Source organism: Ammospiza nelsoni, chromosome 7 (genome assembly GCF_027579445.1).
Source record: "Ammospiza nelsoni isolate bAmmNel1 chromosome 7, bAmmNel1.pri, whole genome shotgun sequence".
Classification (NCBI taxonomy): Eukaryota; Metazoa; Chordata; class Aves; order Passeriformes; family Passerellidae; genus Ammospiza; species Ammospiza nelsoni.
In genome coordinates this window covers 28,805,951-28,821,005 of record NC_080639.1, presented here as the reverse complement: position 1 = coordinate 28,821,005, position 15,055 = coordinate 28,805,951, and the positions used below count along the sequence as shown (strand labels likewise).

Here is a 15,055-nt window from a genome sequence, read left to right as displayed (position 1 = left end):
GAGGCCTTTGCAGCCAAGGTGGTTTCCTCAAATGCTTTATGTTGGCTTTACTAGCTGATATTGTGCTCTTGACACTTTTTGTCTAAGGACACAGTACTTATTAAGATCATTTTGCAGAAGGAAGCTGCACTCAATCCTTGGTATTTGGCAGCTGTGACACAGCTCGTGACAGGTAGTGAGGCCCATCCTTCAGGCTGGCTGAGCCATGAACTGGGTGAGGGGAGGAGGATGGGGGTGTTAGTGTCTGAGCTGGGAAGCAGGCTTGAGCTTCCTCCCTCCCTGCTTCCACAATGTGAAAAGCCCCAATCCTATAAGTGAGTGCTCTCAAACTTCAGGACCCTGTGAGCTCTCTTGGCATTTCTCCCAAGTTCCCAAAAGGATAACAGAAGACCATCCTTGAGCCAGTGGGCTGCACAAACACCTCTTTCCTCCCCCCATCTGCATCTAAGAGGTTTTGGACAACTGCAGATTCCAGGTTTGAGGCAAGAGTCCTCAAGGCTGTAAGAGGTGCCTCATACTTGGATCACTATCCCAGCCCCACAAATGGGCAAGGTCTCAATAGGGATGGATGGATGGATGAGGGATCTGAGACTCCAAAAGGAACCATGGACCTGTCTCCAGGGAGGGACTGGTGGTTTTCTGAACTCCATTAAATGCTTTTCCTTTGAAATTAAGATGAAGAAGAGGGGGGGAAGGGTTCAGGGTCAGGGGGAAGAGTGCAGGAGGGAAGAAATTATGAAGGAAATAATGTATTTCCAAGAAAATACTGGGGGTTCTCTCCTGTCTGCCAGTCCTGTCCTGAGCAGAGTCTAGACTGGCTGCCTGTCTCTGCCCACAGCTGCCTCCTGGGAGAGTGTAAAAATACCAGACAAATACGCCCTCCTGCTACTTTGCACACACTATAGAAATGTGCCATTAGGAAATGAGCCTGCAAATACTTCATCTGACACTAAATCATTCCCTGTTTGACTCCAGACTTCCTAGCGGAGCCCTTGTGCACTGAACTGAAAGTCACAAAGTATTATGAACATGAACTCCAACAAGCCTAAGGGTGGGATCACTCCAATGCTGCAGTTAATTTTCACCCTCTTGAGGTGGGGTAGCTCATGAGGGGAGAGAAAAGGAGACTGAAACAAAAGCCAAGGAGCTATGCAGGTTGGTGTGACAAAAGAAAACAGAGCCTTGAATCTATCTTTCCTCACCTGGGAGAGGCCAGTAGTGACACCTGGTGATACTTAGCTCTCCTGCTAATGGATCACTAAGTGCATGTGAGCAAAACACCAGAAAACTAATGTTTTAGATATACATCACATAGACTACATGGACTTTGTCCTGTCTTTCTGAGGTGGATAAATATTACCCAAGGTGTAGTCTTTTTCATGCCTCATTTGAACTAATTAAGCCTAATGAGTATCACATATTGAGAGCCCAATTTTTAACAGGAATGATATACAAGGTCTCAGATTTGTGGCTTTAAGATAATTTTAAACTGGAAAACTGACACTTACATTCCTAGATTTTGATGTGAGCATCTGCAGACAAGATCTAGATGGCCTGTTAAAACATGTCTAAACAGACCTAGATGGCCTGTTAAAACACATATGGGGCTGAAAAACAGCCCAGTGTGGGGACAGCTTTGGGCAGATAGCTGGTCTACATTTATCTGCTACTGTAGCCATTCACACCTTTGAAGACCTTTATGGAAACTAGCTAATTAATCCCTGTAACATCTTTAACCTATACACAAGGTTCCTGCTGGTTTTGAGAGGCTTCATTAATGTATCAGCAAGTGATCCAGTACAGAAATGTACAACAGCTCTAGTCACATCTTAAAAGGGCTGAGTGACTTGTCTGCCTTCCATGGGGGCAGCAGGCTGAAATCCTACCTGCTCTAGGTCACAGGGCCACTGGCTGCCAGCAGGTCAGCACCCCTGACCTTTAGGCTGCTGATGGCACCCCAGCCCTCACTTCTAGCTGAGCTGAGCTGTGATGAACTGAACATGGCTGCATGAACAGAGCCTCTGGCTTCTCATCACCAGAAGTGAGACTCACCCAGATTCACCAAGCAGATGCTCTTAGTACTGCAAGACTCCGGTTAATAAGCAAGAGCAGGGATGTTACTACTAGTCTTACCAGCCCTGATGACATTAAGTACTTACAAAATCAGCATTCATTTTTGTGGCTTGCAAAGTCCACCTGGATCCCTAAAGAGAAAACAGACAGTGGTGAAACCTTCAAGATGTTCTGTGGGGCTAGAAAACATGGGGACAGAGAAGATGACAGTGATGGAGCTCTTATCTATTAATAGCTCCCATCTATTCCTTCCCTTCCCTGTAACACCTGTCATTAGGCAGGGCACATTCTCCTTTCTCATTCTTCTGTGCCAGACACCTGGCAGGACTCTGAAGGGCTGACCAGCAGTGATGGTGGAAGGCCCTGGACACTTGGCAGGAATATGGCCTGCTGTGTCCTCAGGATGCTTTCACCTTACCCCAAAAGGACAGAGGTGCCAAGCGAGGCTGGCAGGCAGAACTGTACCCACAGTACTGTACCTGCTGATCAAACAGGGCCCAGAACATTGGCAGTGGTATGAAGAGGAAGAGAACACGAGTCACCATTTTAACTTCCCCAATCAGCTGTTTCTAAAAGGGAACAGACAAAAAGGTAAGGGTGTAAAGCCAACAGGGTGATTCAAGCCACAAAGCATAACTCCATTTCTTTCTGCATGGCAGTTCTTCATTGCTCTTCCTTGTAACATTGGACATATTTGCATTTCTACATTTCAGTGCAGCACCTAAACTGTCCATTAAGGGTCAGGAGAGTGCAGATGTGGGAAGGGACAGGAAAATGCATGTGAGGAATGGTGTGGCCAGGCTAGTCCTACTCTCTCCCCTGTCTGTCTGCCCATCTTCCCCTTCCCACTCCAAACCCACCAGGTAGAGCATCACTCACGGAGTATTTTTCTGAAGCCCAGTCCAGCCAGTGATCTCTCTTTGGAATCTCAGGGGAGCGGTTTTTCAGCCGGTTTTTAAGAGCAAACTAGGGAGAAAAACGGGTGAGTAACTCACTCATGCCGTACCTGCCTTTGTCACACTCCCAACTCAAGGCTACCTTCCCCATCTCCAAATGTAAGCAGTGCCAGAACATTGAGGGGGCTGGGTTGCTGGATACCTCTAAAATCTCAGATTGGAGGCTTTATGATGAATTGTCTGCAGGGAAGTTTCTATGACACCGGTTGATTAAAGGTGTGAAGGGGGAATGAATCACAGAATCACTGAATCTTAGAATATCCTGAGTTGGTAGGGACCCACAAGGGTCTTTGAAGTCCAGCTCCTGGCCTGCTTATGCTGTGTGCTCCAGTCACTGAACACACTGACAGAAAAAGTGGCAGACCTCACTTAGAAATCCTGTCTTTAAGATCCTGCCTGTTTCCCTAAGGTAAATCTGGCACTAGGACTGACCTAGATAAAGAGAAAACATCTGCTGTTAGCAACAGCTTCCTGAAATAGAAACATCATTATCCACCTAATAATAAAAGAGTATTTTTCACATACTGTATTCAGCTCACACACCATGAAAAACAATTCATAAGGCTCTAATGCAACTTCAGCAAGTGTCTCTTGCATTTACATAAACATGCTGAATGTCCATAATGTGAATGTGTGCTATTACTGTCTGCTGAACTGATAAAGTTCAGAAAAATTATTCAACTGAAAAAAAAGGGAGTCATATATCTGATACTCTCTGAGTTTCTGAATTTTCCTTGCAGTTCAGTTTCTACCAGCATCTGCCACTTGTTGTTCTACTAGGTGGACATCAACTGAACAGTTCATGGAGCTAAGGGAAAACAATTGAAATGCTGAAAAAATAAACTAGGACCTAAATATGTTGCTGATTCCTTACAGCTCATCAGCAAGACATCCCAAAGCAGCATAGAGAACTCCAAAAGTCACCTCCCCTTTCTCTTTGCACCTTTTTGTCCTCACGCATGAAAAAGAAAATCACACACACTTACACCGATGCATTTGCACACTTCCAGCAAGACATTTCCTTGTGGTGGTGTTTTTCTGTACAGTCCACTTCCAGCAATGAACACAACTGAAAAAAAAATTATTATCCAAATGGGGATTCACATGGCTGCACCGGCTTGTGGGAAGGATCACCCGCCCCTGTATTCAACAGAAATGCTCTGCCCTTGGGGCACACAGGATCACTCTTTTAACTAAATAATGCCTACAGATGGAAGAAAATGCAACATCCTACAAGAGGCAGTGTGATCCCTAGAAAGTCACCACTGTGCTAATATCTGTTCTGGCACAACAGGCACCTCCACATCTAATTTACTCTGGGAACCAAAACTTTGAAAATTCACTTTGTCTATGCTTTTTGTAGACTAAACTTATAGTACAGTCCACATTTAATTGCTGCACCTCATGTTGGAAATCAGCCCTCACTCACTGGAAACCTGTGAGGATTAATGCAGATACAACACAGGCTCTGTGCACTTGCATCTCACACACATTTCAATGGAAACTGCCCAAAGATCCCTGCCTCACACAGAGATGCTAACAGAAATTACCTCCATTTATGGTTTCCACAAAGGGATATACAATTTAAGATACTGTTTTATCCTGGTTTTCTCCCTCAAAGCACAAAGAATATCAGAATGAGACTTTAAAATCCTGTCAGAGATGGAGTCACCTGATTGTGTATCATTTATCTGGTTCTATGAGAGTCTTCGAGGACACTGGAATTCCAAAGAGATAAGTGGGGAGAAGCACCTTAAAACTGAGCATGAAATCCATATAATAACTAACCTGAACTTTTAAAACTAACCCAGTTGTCTGTGTCAGTCCACAGGCAATGGAGAATATCAGGTACCTCTGTCCTAACACAGGAGGCCTGAGACACTGCAGGGAACACACTTTTGCTTTTTCCTCACTATGAAGACCTCTGGCATGCAGGTTTGACTTGCAGAACTTGAGACTCTTCTGAAGTCAGTTTAGGTGAGTAGCACTTTGTGCAAAATCACCCAGAGCGGGTAGCTGCACTAACTAATTTTCAGCATTTCCCTGTGAATATGTTGGTGCTTTTAAAAACCTGATCCATTAGGTTTGCTGAACACCTTTTGGTGATGCCATTGACTCCTTTGGGAGCTGATGTTCCTGCATTAGGTTTAGAATTTGGAATTAATGGGTATCAATCTACCCCATCCTTCAGGAGCAGTAGCAGCCCAGAAAATCTTGCTCTAGATCTGCCTCTAAATCTATCCTTGCTTTCCAGCAACACAGGCAGAGGGCCAGTCAGGGCCAAAAGGGTATTTTCTGCAGTTCTGCATGCTACTCACATAGTCAAATATATCACTTCCCAGAGCATTTTAGCATGTTACAAAAGAACAGAGAGCTGCTTTGCCAGGCAGGACGTGGAATCTGGCAGCAGGACACTAGCTAAAAACACATTTCCACTGATGCCCTCACTGAAACTGCAACATTTACACGTTCATTTTCCCCTGGGCAACTACTGCTGTGCTAGAAACATTCAGCACAGCATGGTGCACACAGTGGGGCCCTAAACTGATAGGAACAGGCCACAGGGGAAAATAGAACATTCTCAGGCCCGTGACCATGCACTTTTTTGAAAGTAATTGCTGCAACATTAGCTGTGGCCTGATGACATTTCTTCAGCTTCCTGATTCTTCTCCCTGATGGAAATTTGAGTGGAAACAGCAACATTCACATTCTCTGGGGGACAAATTTTCAAATCCCAGATGCTGCAGTGAAATCACACAACTGCTTGGTCTCTCAGTGAAGGTAACAAGCTGAATGAAAAGTCACCCCATGCTCTGTCAAAAGCTCACACATGCAGTATAATAAGGGAACTGCTCTTCTCAGAGCTTGCAGTTGTGAAACTAAAACTGATGGGGTGTCCTCTGTACTGGCTACCAAAGGAGTAACATTAAAAACAGGGAGATTGTTGGATGTTTTATAAAGGTTGAAGAAGAAATCTTAACAAGTACATAAGTGGGGCTAAGATGCAAGTGTTAAGAAGCACAGGGATTGTGGCTGTCTCCTGACACTTGGATAATAAGGATTTTTTATTGCAACGTAATAATAAGTTGTCACTGCAACTGTGGGAATTACTTCAGCCAAGCAAAGTAAGACAGCTCAGAACAAACTAACATCTCATCTAGCTCCTTCTGCAGCACACAGATTCAGCAGCAGCAGAAGTCTGAGCCATTGAAGATGGCCCTGATCTGCAGGAAGCCCATGGAAAGGTTAGAGGTGCCATGTTGAGCTTCTTTTCTATAAGCTGGGGATCTCTAAGGACTGCTCAGATTGAAGTTCAAAGGCCATGTCTGCTCATAGGCAAAGCTGCAAGCCATCAGGTGAATCATTTTGGTGCCTTCCTTTGCATTAGAGCAAAGCAATTATACTGTGAATCACCCATGAGACCACCCCCCTAACAGTATCACAATAAAAGATTAAAGTAAACCATGCTCAGCCCACCATCAATCAACTACTGATATTTACTGCTGGTCTGAAGTGGGAATTGTTAGGTGACTTTGAACCCTTTCATTTCCCATTACAGTATCCATTCAGATTAGTGAATTTGTGCATTTTCTCGTTTATCCATGGACTCAAAACTGGTAACTCCTATTACCACTATTTCCACTCACCAAGTGCCAACACCATCAGTGCTGCTGGGACACCAAAAGCCAGTGCATAACAATCTTCTCCAAAACATTTCACATCCCCTGAAAAAGAAGTCAGAAATAAAAGCAGCTCATTACATCTAGACTTATGTTACTGGGGCTTTTGATTTCATTCCCTAAATCAGTCACTTCCCCTGGTTTTAAATCTTCTTTGCTGGTGCTTGACACTGTGAATTGAATCTCCTTGAAACAGTTGTCCTCCCTTGATGAAGACAATTTGGAAGCAGGGTTAGTGTCTGCCAGCAAAAGCAGCTGATAATGGAATATTGATGCAAACAGTAGAAGGGAGGGGGCAGACAAATAGGTATAAAGAAGTACTAGGAACTGTAATTGAGGGAAAAAAAGCACAACATTTCAAATAACCTGAAGCCATTCTGTATTTGACTAGATCTAAATAACCACTACTGTGCTGCATCAGTCTTGAGTGAAAAACCTGAATCTGTTTTCATAGCGACCTACAGTGGACAAAGTGGGAGCCAGTGCCTGCACTGTGTAAGTGGGAGCCCAGGAAAAGCCCCAGAACTCCAGTTCCCTCTCTTACCACCACCAATCCCACTAGGGCAGCCTGCTTCAAATGTCAGGTCTTGCAGCAACCCATTAGGAAACCAGGTGTGTTACAGCACAGGTTGCATAACTCTGAGCTCTGAGTCACTGAAACCTGTGCCTCTTGGACCGGGTCAGTTCTTGCATGGTGCTCTGCCTGCAAACAGCAAAGCAGCAGTGGGCTCTGTGTTTGAATGCCAGGGGCCAGACATTACTGCATTCTCACATGGATAATGACAAAATGGCTAAAGTAAGCCAACAGAATTAACAGGAGACCAACCCATGAAGCCCTCAGCTGCTCATGTTTGTTGTAGCTGGAAAATCCCAGCTGCACAGCTGTGTGCATGCATAGCATTTATTTACTTATTTTCAGCAAATTAGCTAAAATCCAACAAAGCTGAGAGCATGGGCTCTCTGGGCACACTGAACTCTTAGCATGTTAAATGAGTTGGACTTCTCTACCAAAAAGTATCATATTTGTACCAAATGTCTACAAACTGCATTTCCTGCTCTTCCAAGAAAAGATTTCACACTTAGCAAAAATATTACTCTTTCCCCATCCTCTCCAGTTCCATGTTGCAACTAGTTTATACTGGCTCATGTTTTGATGCTTCAAGGAACTGGATTTTCATCTGCCCATTGACTACTTTAAGCAAAAACCCTTCCCAACTGAATGCTGACCAAGAGACACCAGAGAATAAACAAGTAAGAAATACAGCATTTGTCTTTGTCCCTGTGCATGGTGTAAACATGAGACAAGAGCCTGTTGAAATGACACTCCAAACAAACAGAGCTTTCTGGAAGCCATGGAATGGAATTAAAAAAATGGCAACTAAATGTGAAGACTACCTTGTCCCTGTCCCCATCACCTATGGCCTGCTGCTCTGCCCCTGTGCCCGTATTTAGAGTGTGCCAATCCCTTTGGCTTCGAAGCGCTGCAATACAATGAACTAAGTGCAGCAAGGCTTAGGGACTAAAAAGGGTTTTGCAAGCAGGCTGGAATATAAAGTAGGTCTTAAATGGGGCATAGGCCTGTGCTTTGTCTTCAAGGCTAGTTGCTCAGGGCAGCAATCTTGCAAGCAGATCCACGCAGACAAGCCTGAGTGCCAGGTCAGAGCCCTCCAGAAGTCAGCAGCACCCCGTGGGAGGGAGAAGGTAGGACTTTAAAACCAGCCCTGCTAAGTTTTTCAGCCCTGATACTGCACAGGACAGTAAAGCTCATTTACCATCCATAGTTTACCTGAGGCCAAGTTCTTCACTGGCAGTGGGGAATAGATGACCATATGGGTCCTTCCACTTTTCATGTTTTAATTCTGCAGTTCAGGCTGGCTTTGAAATACAACCAGGAATATAATTTCTGTGAGTTGTCTGCCTGTATCATAAATCTGTTATGCTGCCACAGCAGGATTAACAAGGTGTAAATGCAATACACTGACCACTCCACAGATAATATAATTTCTGCCATTCTGTTGTCATAAGAGTCCAACTATGCACAGTAGAGTAGTTAGAGGGCAGCTAATTTATTGTTTTATTCTAAATCCACACTGACCTCTTAATACAGGAGTTACAAACGTGGAGATCAAACTTCCAGCATTAATGGATAAATAGAAGATGGAAAAAAACTTGCTTCTCTCTGAGGTCTAAAACAAGAGAAGACAATGTCAATGTCATGGCTAACACACAGCATTGGGCTTGCAAATTGAACACTATCAATTCTCTCATTAGGAAGGCTGGGTAAATATTGACACAAAGTGCATAAAATGTTAAGCAAACAAGCTCGTGTTCAGGTGATGGTAAATGCTCGCACAAATCAGCTCACGTTACTCGAGAAGTGCTTTGGGGCTTTTTGGCATTTCAGAGGAAAAGCTGCTGCTTTGAGAGTGTTGTGAGACTGGAAGGAGGGGAAAGCATTTACTTATTCAGAACAAGTAGCATGATTCAGATCCTTTGTCACCTAATTCAATCCAATTTGGCATGGTTTGACAAGCTCATAATTTCTTTCCATGTCTGAGCTCTTTTTTTTTCCCCCCCTCCTTTCCTGCGTACAAATAGAAAAAGAAACCTGTATATTTTAAGGAACTGGCAATCACAGCATAGATGAAAAAGTGCCAGCAATTGAGAAGTATTCATCAAAGAGGAGACCATCAAGGTGAGGCCAATCAACCTCAAACTAATAGGGTAAATTAAATCTAGGGGAGCAAATTCAAGAGCCTGACAGAGGGATCAACTCTAAGAGAAAGAGTTTTGAATTTAACCTAAGCTGTAACATATTATAGTTTATAGATTCAAAAATTCACGCTGATCTTCTTTATTCCTGCATAATTCATAATTTGGAAGGAATCAAGAATTTGATGCAGAGTTGGGTCTTTTGTGCAGGAGTAATGTGTGTGTGCAGTCTCTCCTCGCTTTTGGAAGGGACATACACACACAGTCACAGTGTGCTGTATACAGTGTTAACCTCCTCCCTGTGCCTGGTGGGCCAGCAGAGAGGGGAAACAAAAGCAGGCTACCTGACCCACCCCGTGCTCATCTGTATCAGCAGCTCTGGGACACCTGAGCTGATAAAGGGAGAGGGGAAAATTGCATCAGACATTGCATGGTGCCCGACAGAGAGCTCCCAGGGCACCTTGAGCCTCATCTCTGTGACCTGAGCATCATTTGAATGCAAAGCTTTAACTCAGCTGAGGGCTAGAAAACTCCTCAGGGACTGTTGTTCTGTCTCCTTTCCTTCTAATGTGTCCTGCTTCCGTCTGCTCCCTGAGACAACAATATTCACAAGGCTAGAAAACTGGAGAAAGCGTGAAGAATTGCGGGCAGCTGAAAGAGGACAGCTGTAAAGTAATGAATCCTGAGCTCCAAAAATGTAACAAAACTTTCTGTAACTGATGGTGCAGCCAACAGGAAATATTGCTACTCGGTATGGCAAGAAGCATCTTATCACAGGGGATTACTGCAGGGAAGAAAGGGAGGTGGGAGACTGTGAGAGGGCTCCTCTTTGTGCCCCCTTGTAAAGTGGGTGCTGAGAAGGTGAGGGTGAGAGCCCCATCACCTCCCACTGCCACCCACCAAGGAGTCTGGGGGCCTCCTTACTTGGATTAAGGGCTTTCTGCCATGACCCACCACAGTTAGGAAGACCCCATCAACTGAGCTTTTGGCTTTTACACAATTTTATTTCCTAGAATTTTCAAGGCTGACCCATACATTCCTCTTAAATTATTTACCCTAGATGAAAGGATTATAAAAATCATCTCAATGGCATGTTCTCATGGTTAATAGAAAACAGCAGTGGGTCTTACTATCTGTTATATTTCTTTCCTTGCTGGTAGTTTTGATAATCCAGAACTTTCTACTGCTAAACTAGTAAAATTATATTTTCTTTTTCATTCTACTTTTTGACTAGTTATTTGTCATCACGGAGAAAACTAGAGAGATGAGCAGCCTCAGCAATCTTCCCCATTCCTGGATAGCCCTCACATGACTTGTCAACGGTGGTGCAGAAGAACCCTCACAGTCCTGCCCTCTTCTAGCCAAATTGTCATGGCATGTCTCTAACCCTTGATATCTGAGCAAATCAGAATTTCTGAGAGCTAAACTCAAGCATGCAGCTCTTGACATGATAAAGTCTAGAGCAACAATTACCAAAAAGAATGTGGTAGGAAGAGAAGAAGATAGTGATGCATAAAGAATTTGGAGCACCTTATTTCACACATTTTCAGATTTTAGTGATGGAAAGAAAAATGGTCAGAGAAAAGCTGAAATAACTACAAAAATAATGACCCAACAGCTTGCAAATTATACTGATTGGAATAAAGAATTTCGTCCCTATTGTCTTAATCTTTAGAGCAGACACACATTAACAACATGATTTGGATTAGCTAATTTGAGAAAAGGTACTGTACATGATAATCCTGATCGCCTTGGCAACCAGAAAATAAAGAAACAAAGGAAAGCTATTTAGCCCCTTAAACACCATACTGCACTGTTTGAAAGCAGCTTTGGTCCCTAATTAATGGGTGCAGCAGCTTCACATTCATATAACATATTGTAAATATAATTTTGTTCTGGCATTTTTAACTTGGACTTCTAATCCCATAGACAAAGGCATTTGGAAATCTCCTGCAGATAAATCTGTTTTCCCTATCTGACCTCCCACCAAATTAGTCCCCATCACTGTCTGCAATAGTACCACTCTCAAAGTGGCAGACCCAAGACTATTATGCTCCTGAAGTACTTTAGAGAGAATCAGATTGATGTTGTGCATTTACCTCAAAGCATAAATTTGTCTCTAGGAATAGCAGGGGTAATTTAGTTATTTATACACAGAACTACCTCATTCCAAGTTTTCAGACAAAACAAATAAGCCTGTGCACTTAAGGACTCAGATGAAGTTTATTGGCATCCTGAAAATTAAGGGGGAATGCTTCATTTCATAGTGAATTTTTAAAACTTATTTCAGCCTACCTGGAGTGGAAGAAAATAAAACATAAGACCCCTCAAACACCACTCCAGAGGAAAGAAACATTCTGTTTGGCCTCAAACCTTTCATTCCTTACAAAATCAAAACTTCTCATTCCAATTCTGATGACTTAAACTTCCTATCACATAGCATAAAACATTTTGTTTCTTCTGAAAGGCCAAGTCATTTCAAAATGCTAAAATAGAAAACTTTCTATTTTGAAAAGAACGTTTGAAAAAGAATGCATAGAGCAGAACACGTTGTTCTTATCAGAATGATTTTTACAGTTTTCTTTCTCTAAATTAGTTTTTCTTGAAGGTAGCACACAGGTGAATGTTTGAGCCTTTGTATTTGATAAATTTGTTGGAGAGATGTAGTTTGAATGCCAGAGAATGGGTAGAGGCCCGCACAACCACAGGCAGTTCAGGTTTTCTCTCTGTGATGCAGCTGTAGTTGTAAAGTTGGAATAATAATATGTATGTGCCTGAGAGGGGCGCTGAGATTCATCAGCTGAAGTCTATGAAACACTCTGAAGATAAGTGTTACATATTATCATACTGTAATTAGGTGGTAATTGAAAGATGCTGGATAAACACTATTAATCATTAATATTCACAGAAGTAGCACTTGTGTAAATGCTGCTGTTGGACCTCATAGAATTCTTTTGGGACGGCAAGCCAGGATGTCCATGCACTGGGATGCATGCAGCTATCCCAGAGCACGTGTGCTGTGCTGCCAGCCTGCTTTTGGTCAGAGTTGTGCCAGCTGGGGAGGCTGGTGACCAGCAGAGCATTGCTGATCCCCTTTCTGCCACATCCCCTAAAGCACATGAGAGCATGTAGACATGCCTGCAGGAGGATCTGCTTTGGACAAGTGACCACACAACATCCCATCTTTTGTTACTTCTTAGTAATCATAAGCTTCATCACTTCAGCATCACTCAGTTCATGTGCAGAAAGCACAAGTCTTCCCAACATTTTAAATTTAGTCTATATTATTTCATTACATGTTGACTTCATACTGGGGTATTGCAAAAGACAAGGAGAAAACTGCCCTACTGGGCTCCTTGTTCAAGGGGCCAACTCTTATCTAAATTGACCAGTGCTTTTCCTGACACACTGTTAGTCTAATGTCCTTCTTTGATGTCTCCATTGATGGGAATTTCCATCTCACAAAGGCCCTAGTATTTTCCAGTGTTTCTCTCGATCTACTTCTGGAAAAAAATTTCACACTGTCAGTCCTAAATAATCCTCCTTGAGTTTAAGCCTACTCACCACAGACCCTCACACTTATTTTCTTTTTTGTAGCAGTGGCCTTCTACATATTTGATGACTTATGCCCTGCACACGACTTGGTGATTTGAATACTTGTCATTGAGAAAATAGAGATTTTTATTTGTGTGTTAGGTCAACACAAATCTATTTAACTTCAAATCAATTGAAAAATTTAGCATTTTGCCTGAGGATTAGCACTTCCTGACCTGCTTTGCTTCCTTTAAGTACTACCTTATCCCTGGTTTAGCCCCTGTTCTGAATAATGGGAGTTTGAGATTAATGCAGATGAGGAGCTAAGCACTCATGACAGAGAATGAGGACACAAAGCACCTGGACTACAATTCTCAGGATACACAGCACAAACACAGCTAAACAGAAACATTTTCTCAACTCTTCAGAACCTTTCATTCTGGAATATCCAGAAAACATTCTAGCATTACTTGCAAAACACTAGAATTTCCTACAGTTCTTTCTGAATAAGATCTGAGACACGGACTATGACTGATTTGAGGAAAAAATCCCACAGAAGCATAGGCTGGTGATAGTCTTTTCTTTCATTTGCCATATTCCACTGCAGTGCATTATAATCACCCTTGTTAAGATGTGATATATACACAGTTCTGCGATATGCAAGACAGGATTTTTCAACTACTCTGATGTCCAATTAACATTTAGATGATTTGATGCAATTATGACCTATCCTTTCCAGTATCAATCCTGTTCTGCTGTCATTTTGCCTTCCTGAAGCATCTAGATTCTCTCAAGTCCTATGCAAGCCATCCTACCTCATGCCTTACTATGTCTTTTCCAGCAAATTGGCCTTATTCAAGCACAACAGGATTTTGATCACATAAACATCCTCACAAAGTAAGCAGACACCGCAGATTTTAGGAAAGAAAAGAAGTCTTACATGTTCCTCTTCAAACTGGTCCCCACCAAATGCAGAGACACAGGGCTTGATACCTCCTGTTCCAAGGGCGATCAAAAACAGACCAACCATAGACAGGACCCTTCATGCAAGAACAAAAATATCACCATTGCAAAACCTTTCCAGAGCTTATGAGAGCATTTTAATGCCACCCAACCATGATTCCTCTGATGTTGTCTTTTGCACGCAGGCAATTATGATGAGCTAGATAAACAAACAAATTAAGTATCCTAATAATTTGAAAAACAAATTTATTATCCTAATTTCTGCATTCCATAGCAGTCAATTAACCAAACTGGTTTTGTCAGTTTCTTGTTGTTCTGAGGTCAAATGGACATATAGGAGATCAAAGATCTGTGGAATTAGTTTTACTTATATGACAACAAAAGGTGTCAGAGATCAATTGAGAAAAAGAAAAAAAAAGAAAAAGGGGAGTACTTTTTGCAACCTTGTAGTCTGGGTAAGAGCAAACAAACTGAATTAGGCTCCTTTTTGTGTGCTTTCTACTTCCCAGTGGTTTTCAAAATACCATTGTTGGCCTGACAGATTATGTCTCTAGGGAACAAGAGTACCAGGACTGACCAGGTCTGGGACAAAAGAAAACTGTTCTGTAAACAACATGTGCTCCTGCCTGCACGTGCATATTTTTTGAGCCATGACTACACTGACAAAACCAGCTTGGTGGTTTCAGAGACACTACTGTGACAAGCCTATCAGTTCAGAATCTAGAGGGTTGTATCCTGTGGAAGAGACAGACCCTTCCCCTGTCATCAGAAAATGTATTTCAGTTTTGTGTTCCCATGCAGATGGGGGAACCTTGCTGAGCTGGGCAGCTGTGCTGATGAAATGAGCAGGCTCCAGGAAGGAGCCTGCTGCAGGCAGTTGGATACAGAAGACCAAACCAAAAGCATGGTATAGCAGAAAAGGGTGATCCCAATGCCTGTGCCAGAGGGGTTAGAGTCTGTGTGGTGATTTCCAAATCCATCTGGGCATGTTCACACACTAGATCCACCCTTCTGCTCTTAGTCAGATATTTCTAACCCTTCCCTGATGAGAGTAATCCATGCACAGCCCCCAAAATGCTGTTCTGATGGAGATAAAACAAATTACAGACTTGGGCAAACTACCATCACAACCTGCTA

At 42.8% G+C, this 15,055-nt stretch overlaps 1 protein-coding gene across 3 annotated transcripts in view; it reads right to left on the bottom strand.

Moving 5' to 3' along the window:
• The window catches only part of SLC15A2 (solute carrier family 15 member 2), a 45,488-nt gene that overhangs the window by 19,654 nt on the left and 10,779 nt on the right, over positions 1–15,055 (bottom strand). For all 3 annotated transcript variants that reach the window (XM_059476387.1, XM_059476386.1, XM_059476388.1), the window contains 7 exons: positions 13,896–13,995; positions 8,805–8,895; positions 6,677–6,754; positions 4,016–4,098; positions 2,953–3,039; positions 2,553–2,642; positions 2,160–2,204 (listed from right to left, as the gene is read on the bottom strand). In XM_059476387.1, the coding sequence (XP_059332370.1) occupies positions 2,160–2,204; positions 2,553–2,642; positions 2,953–3,039; positions 4,016–4,098; positions 6,677–6,754; positions 8,805–8,895; positions 13,896–13,995 (574 nt within the window). The remainder of the gene's footprint in view (positions 1–2,159; positions 2,205–2,552; positions 2,643–2,952; positions 3,040–4,015; positions 4,099–6,676; positions 6,755–8,804; positions 8,896–13,895; positions 13,996–15,055) is intronic.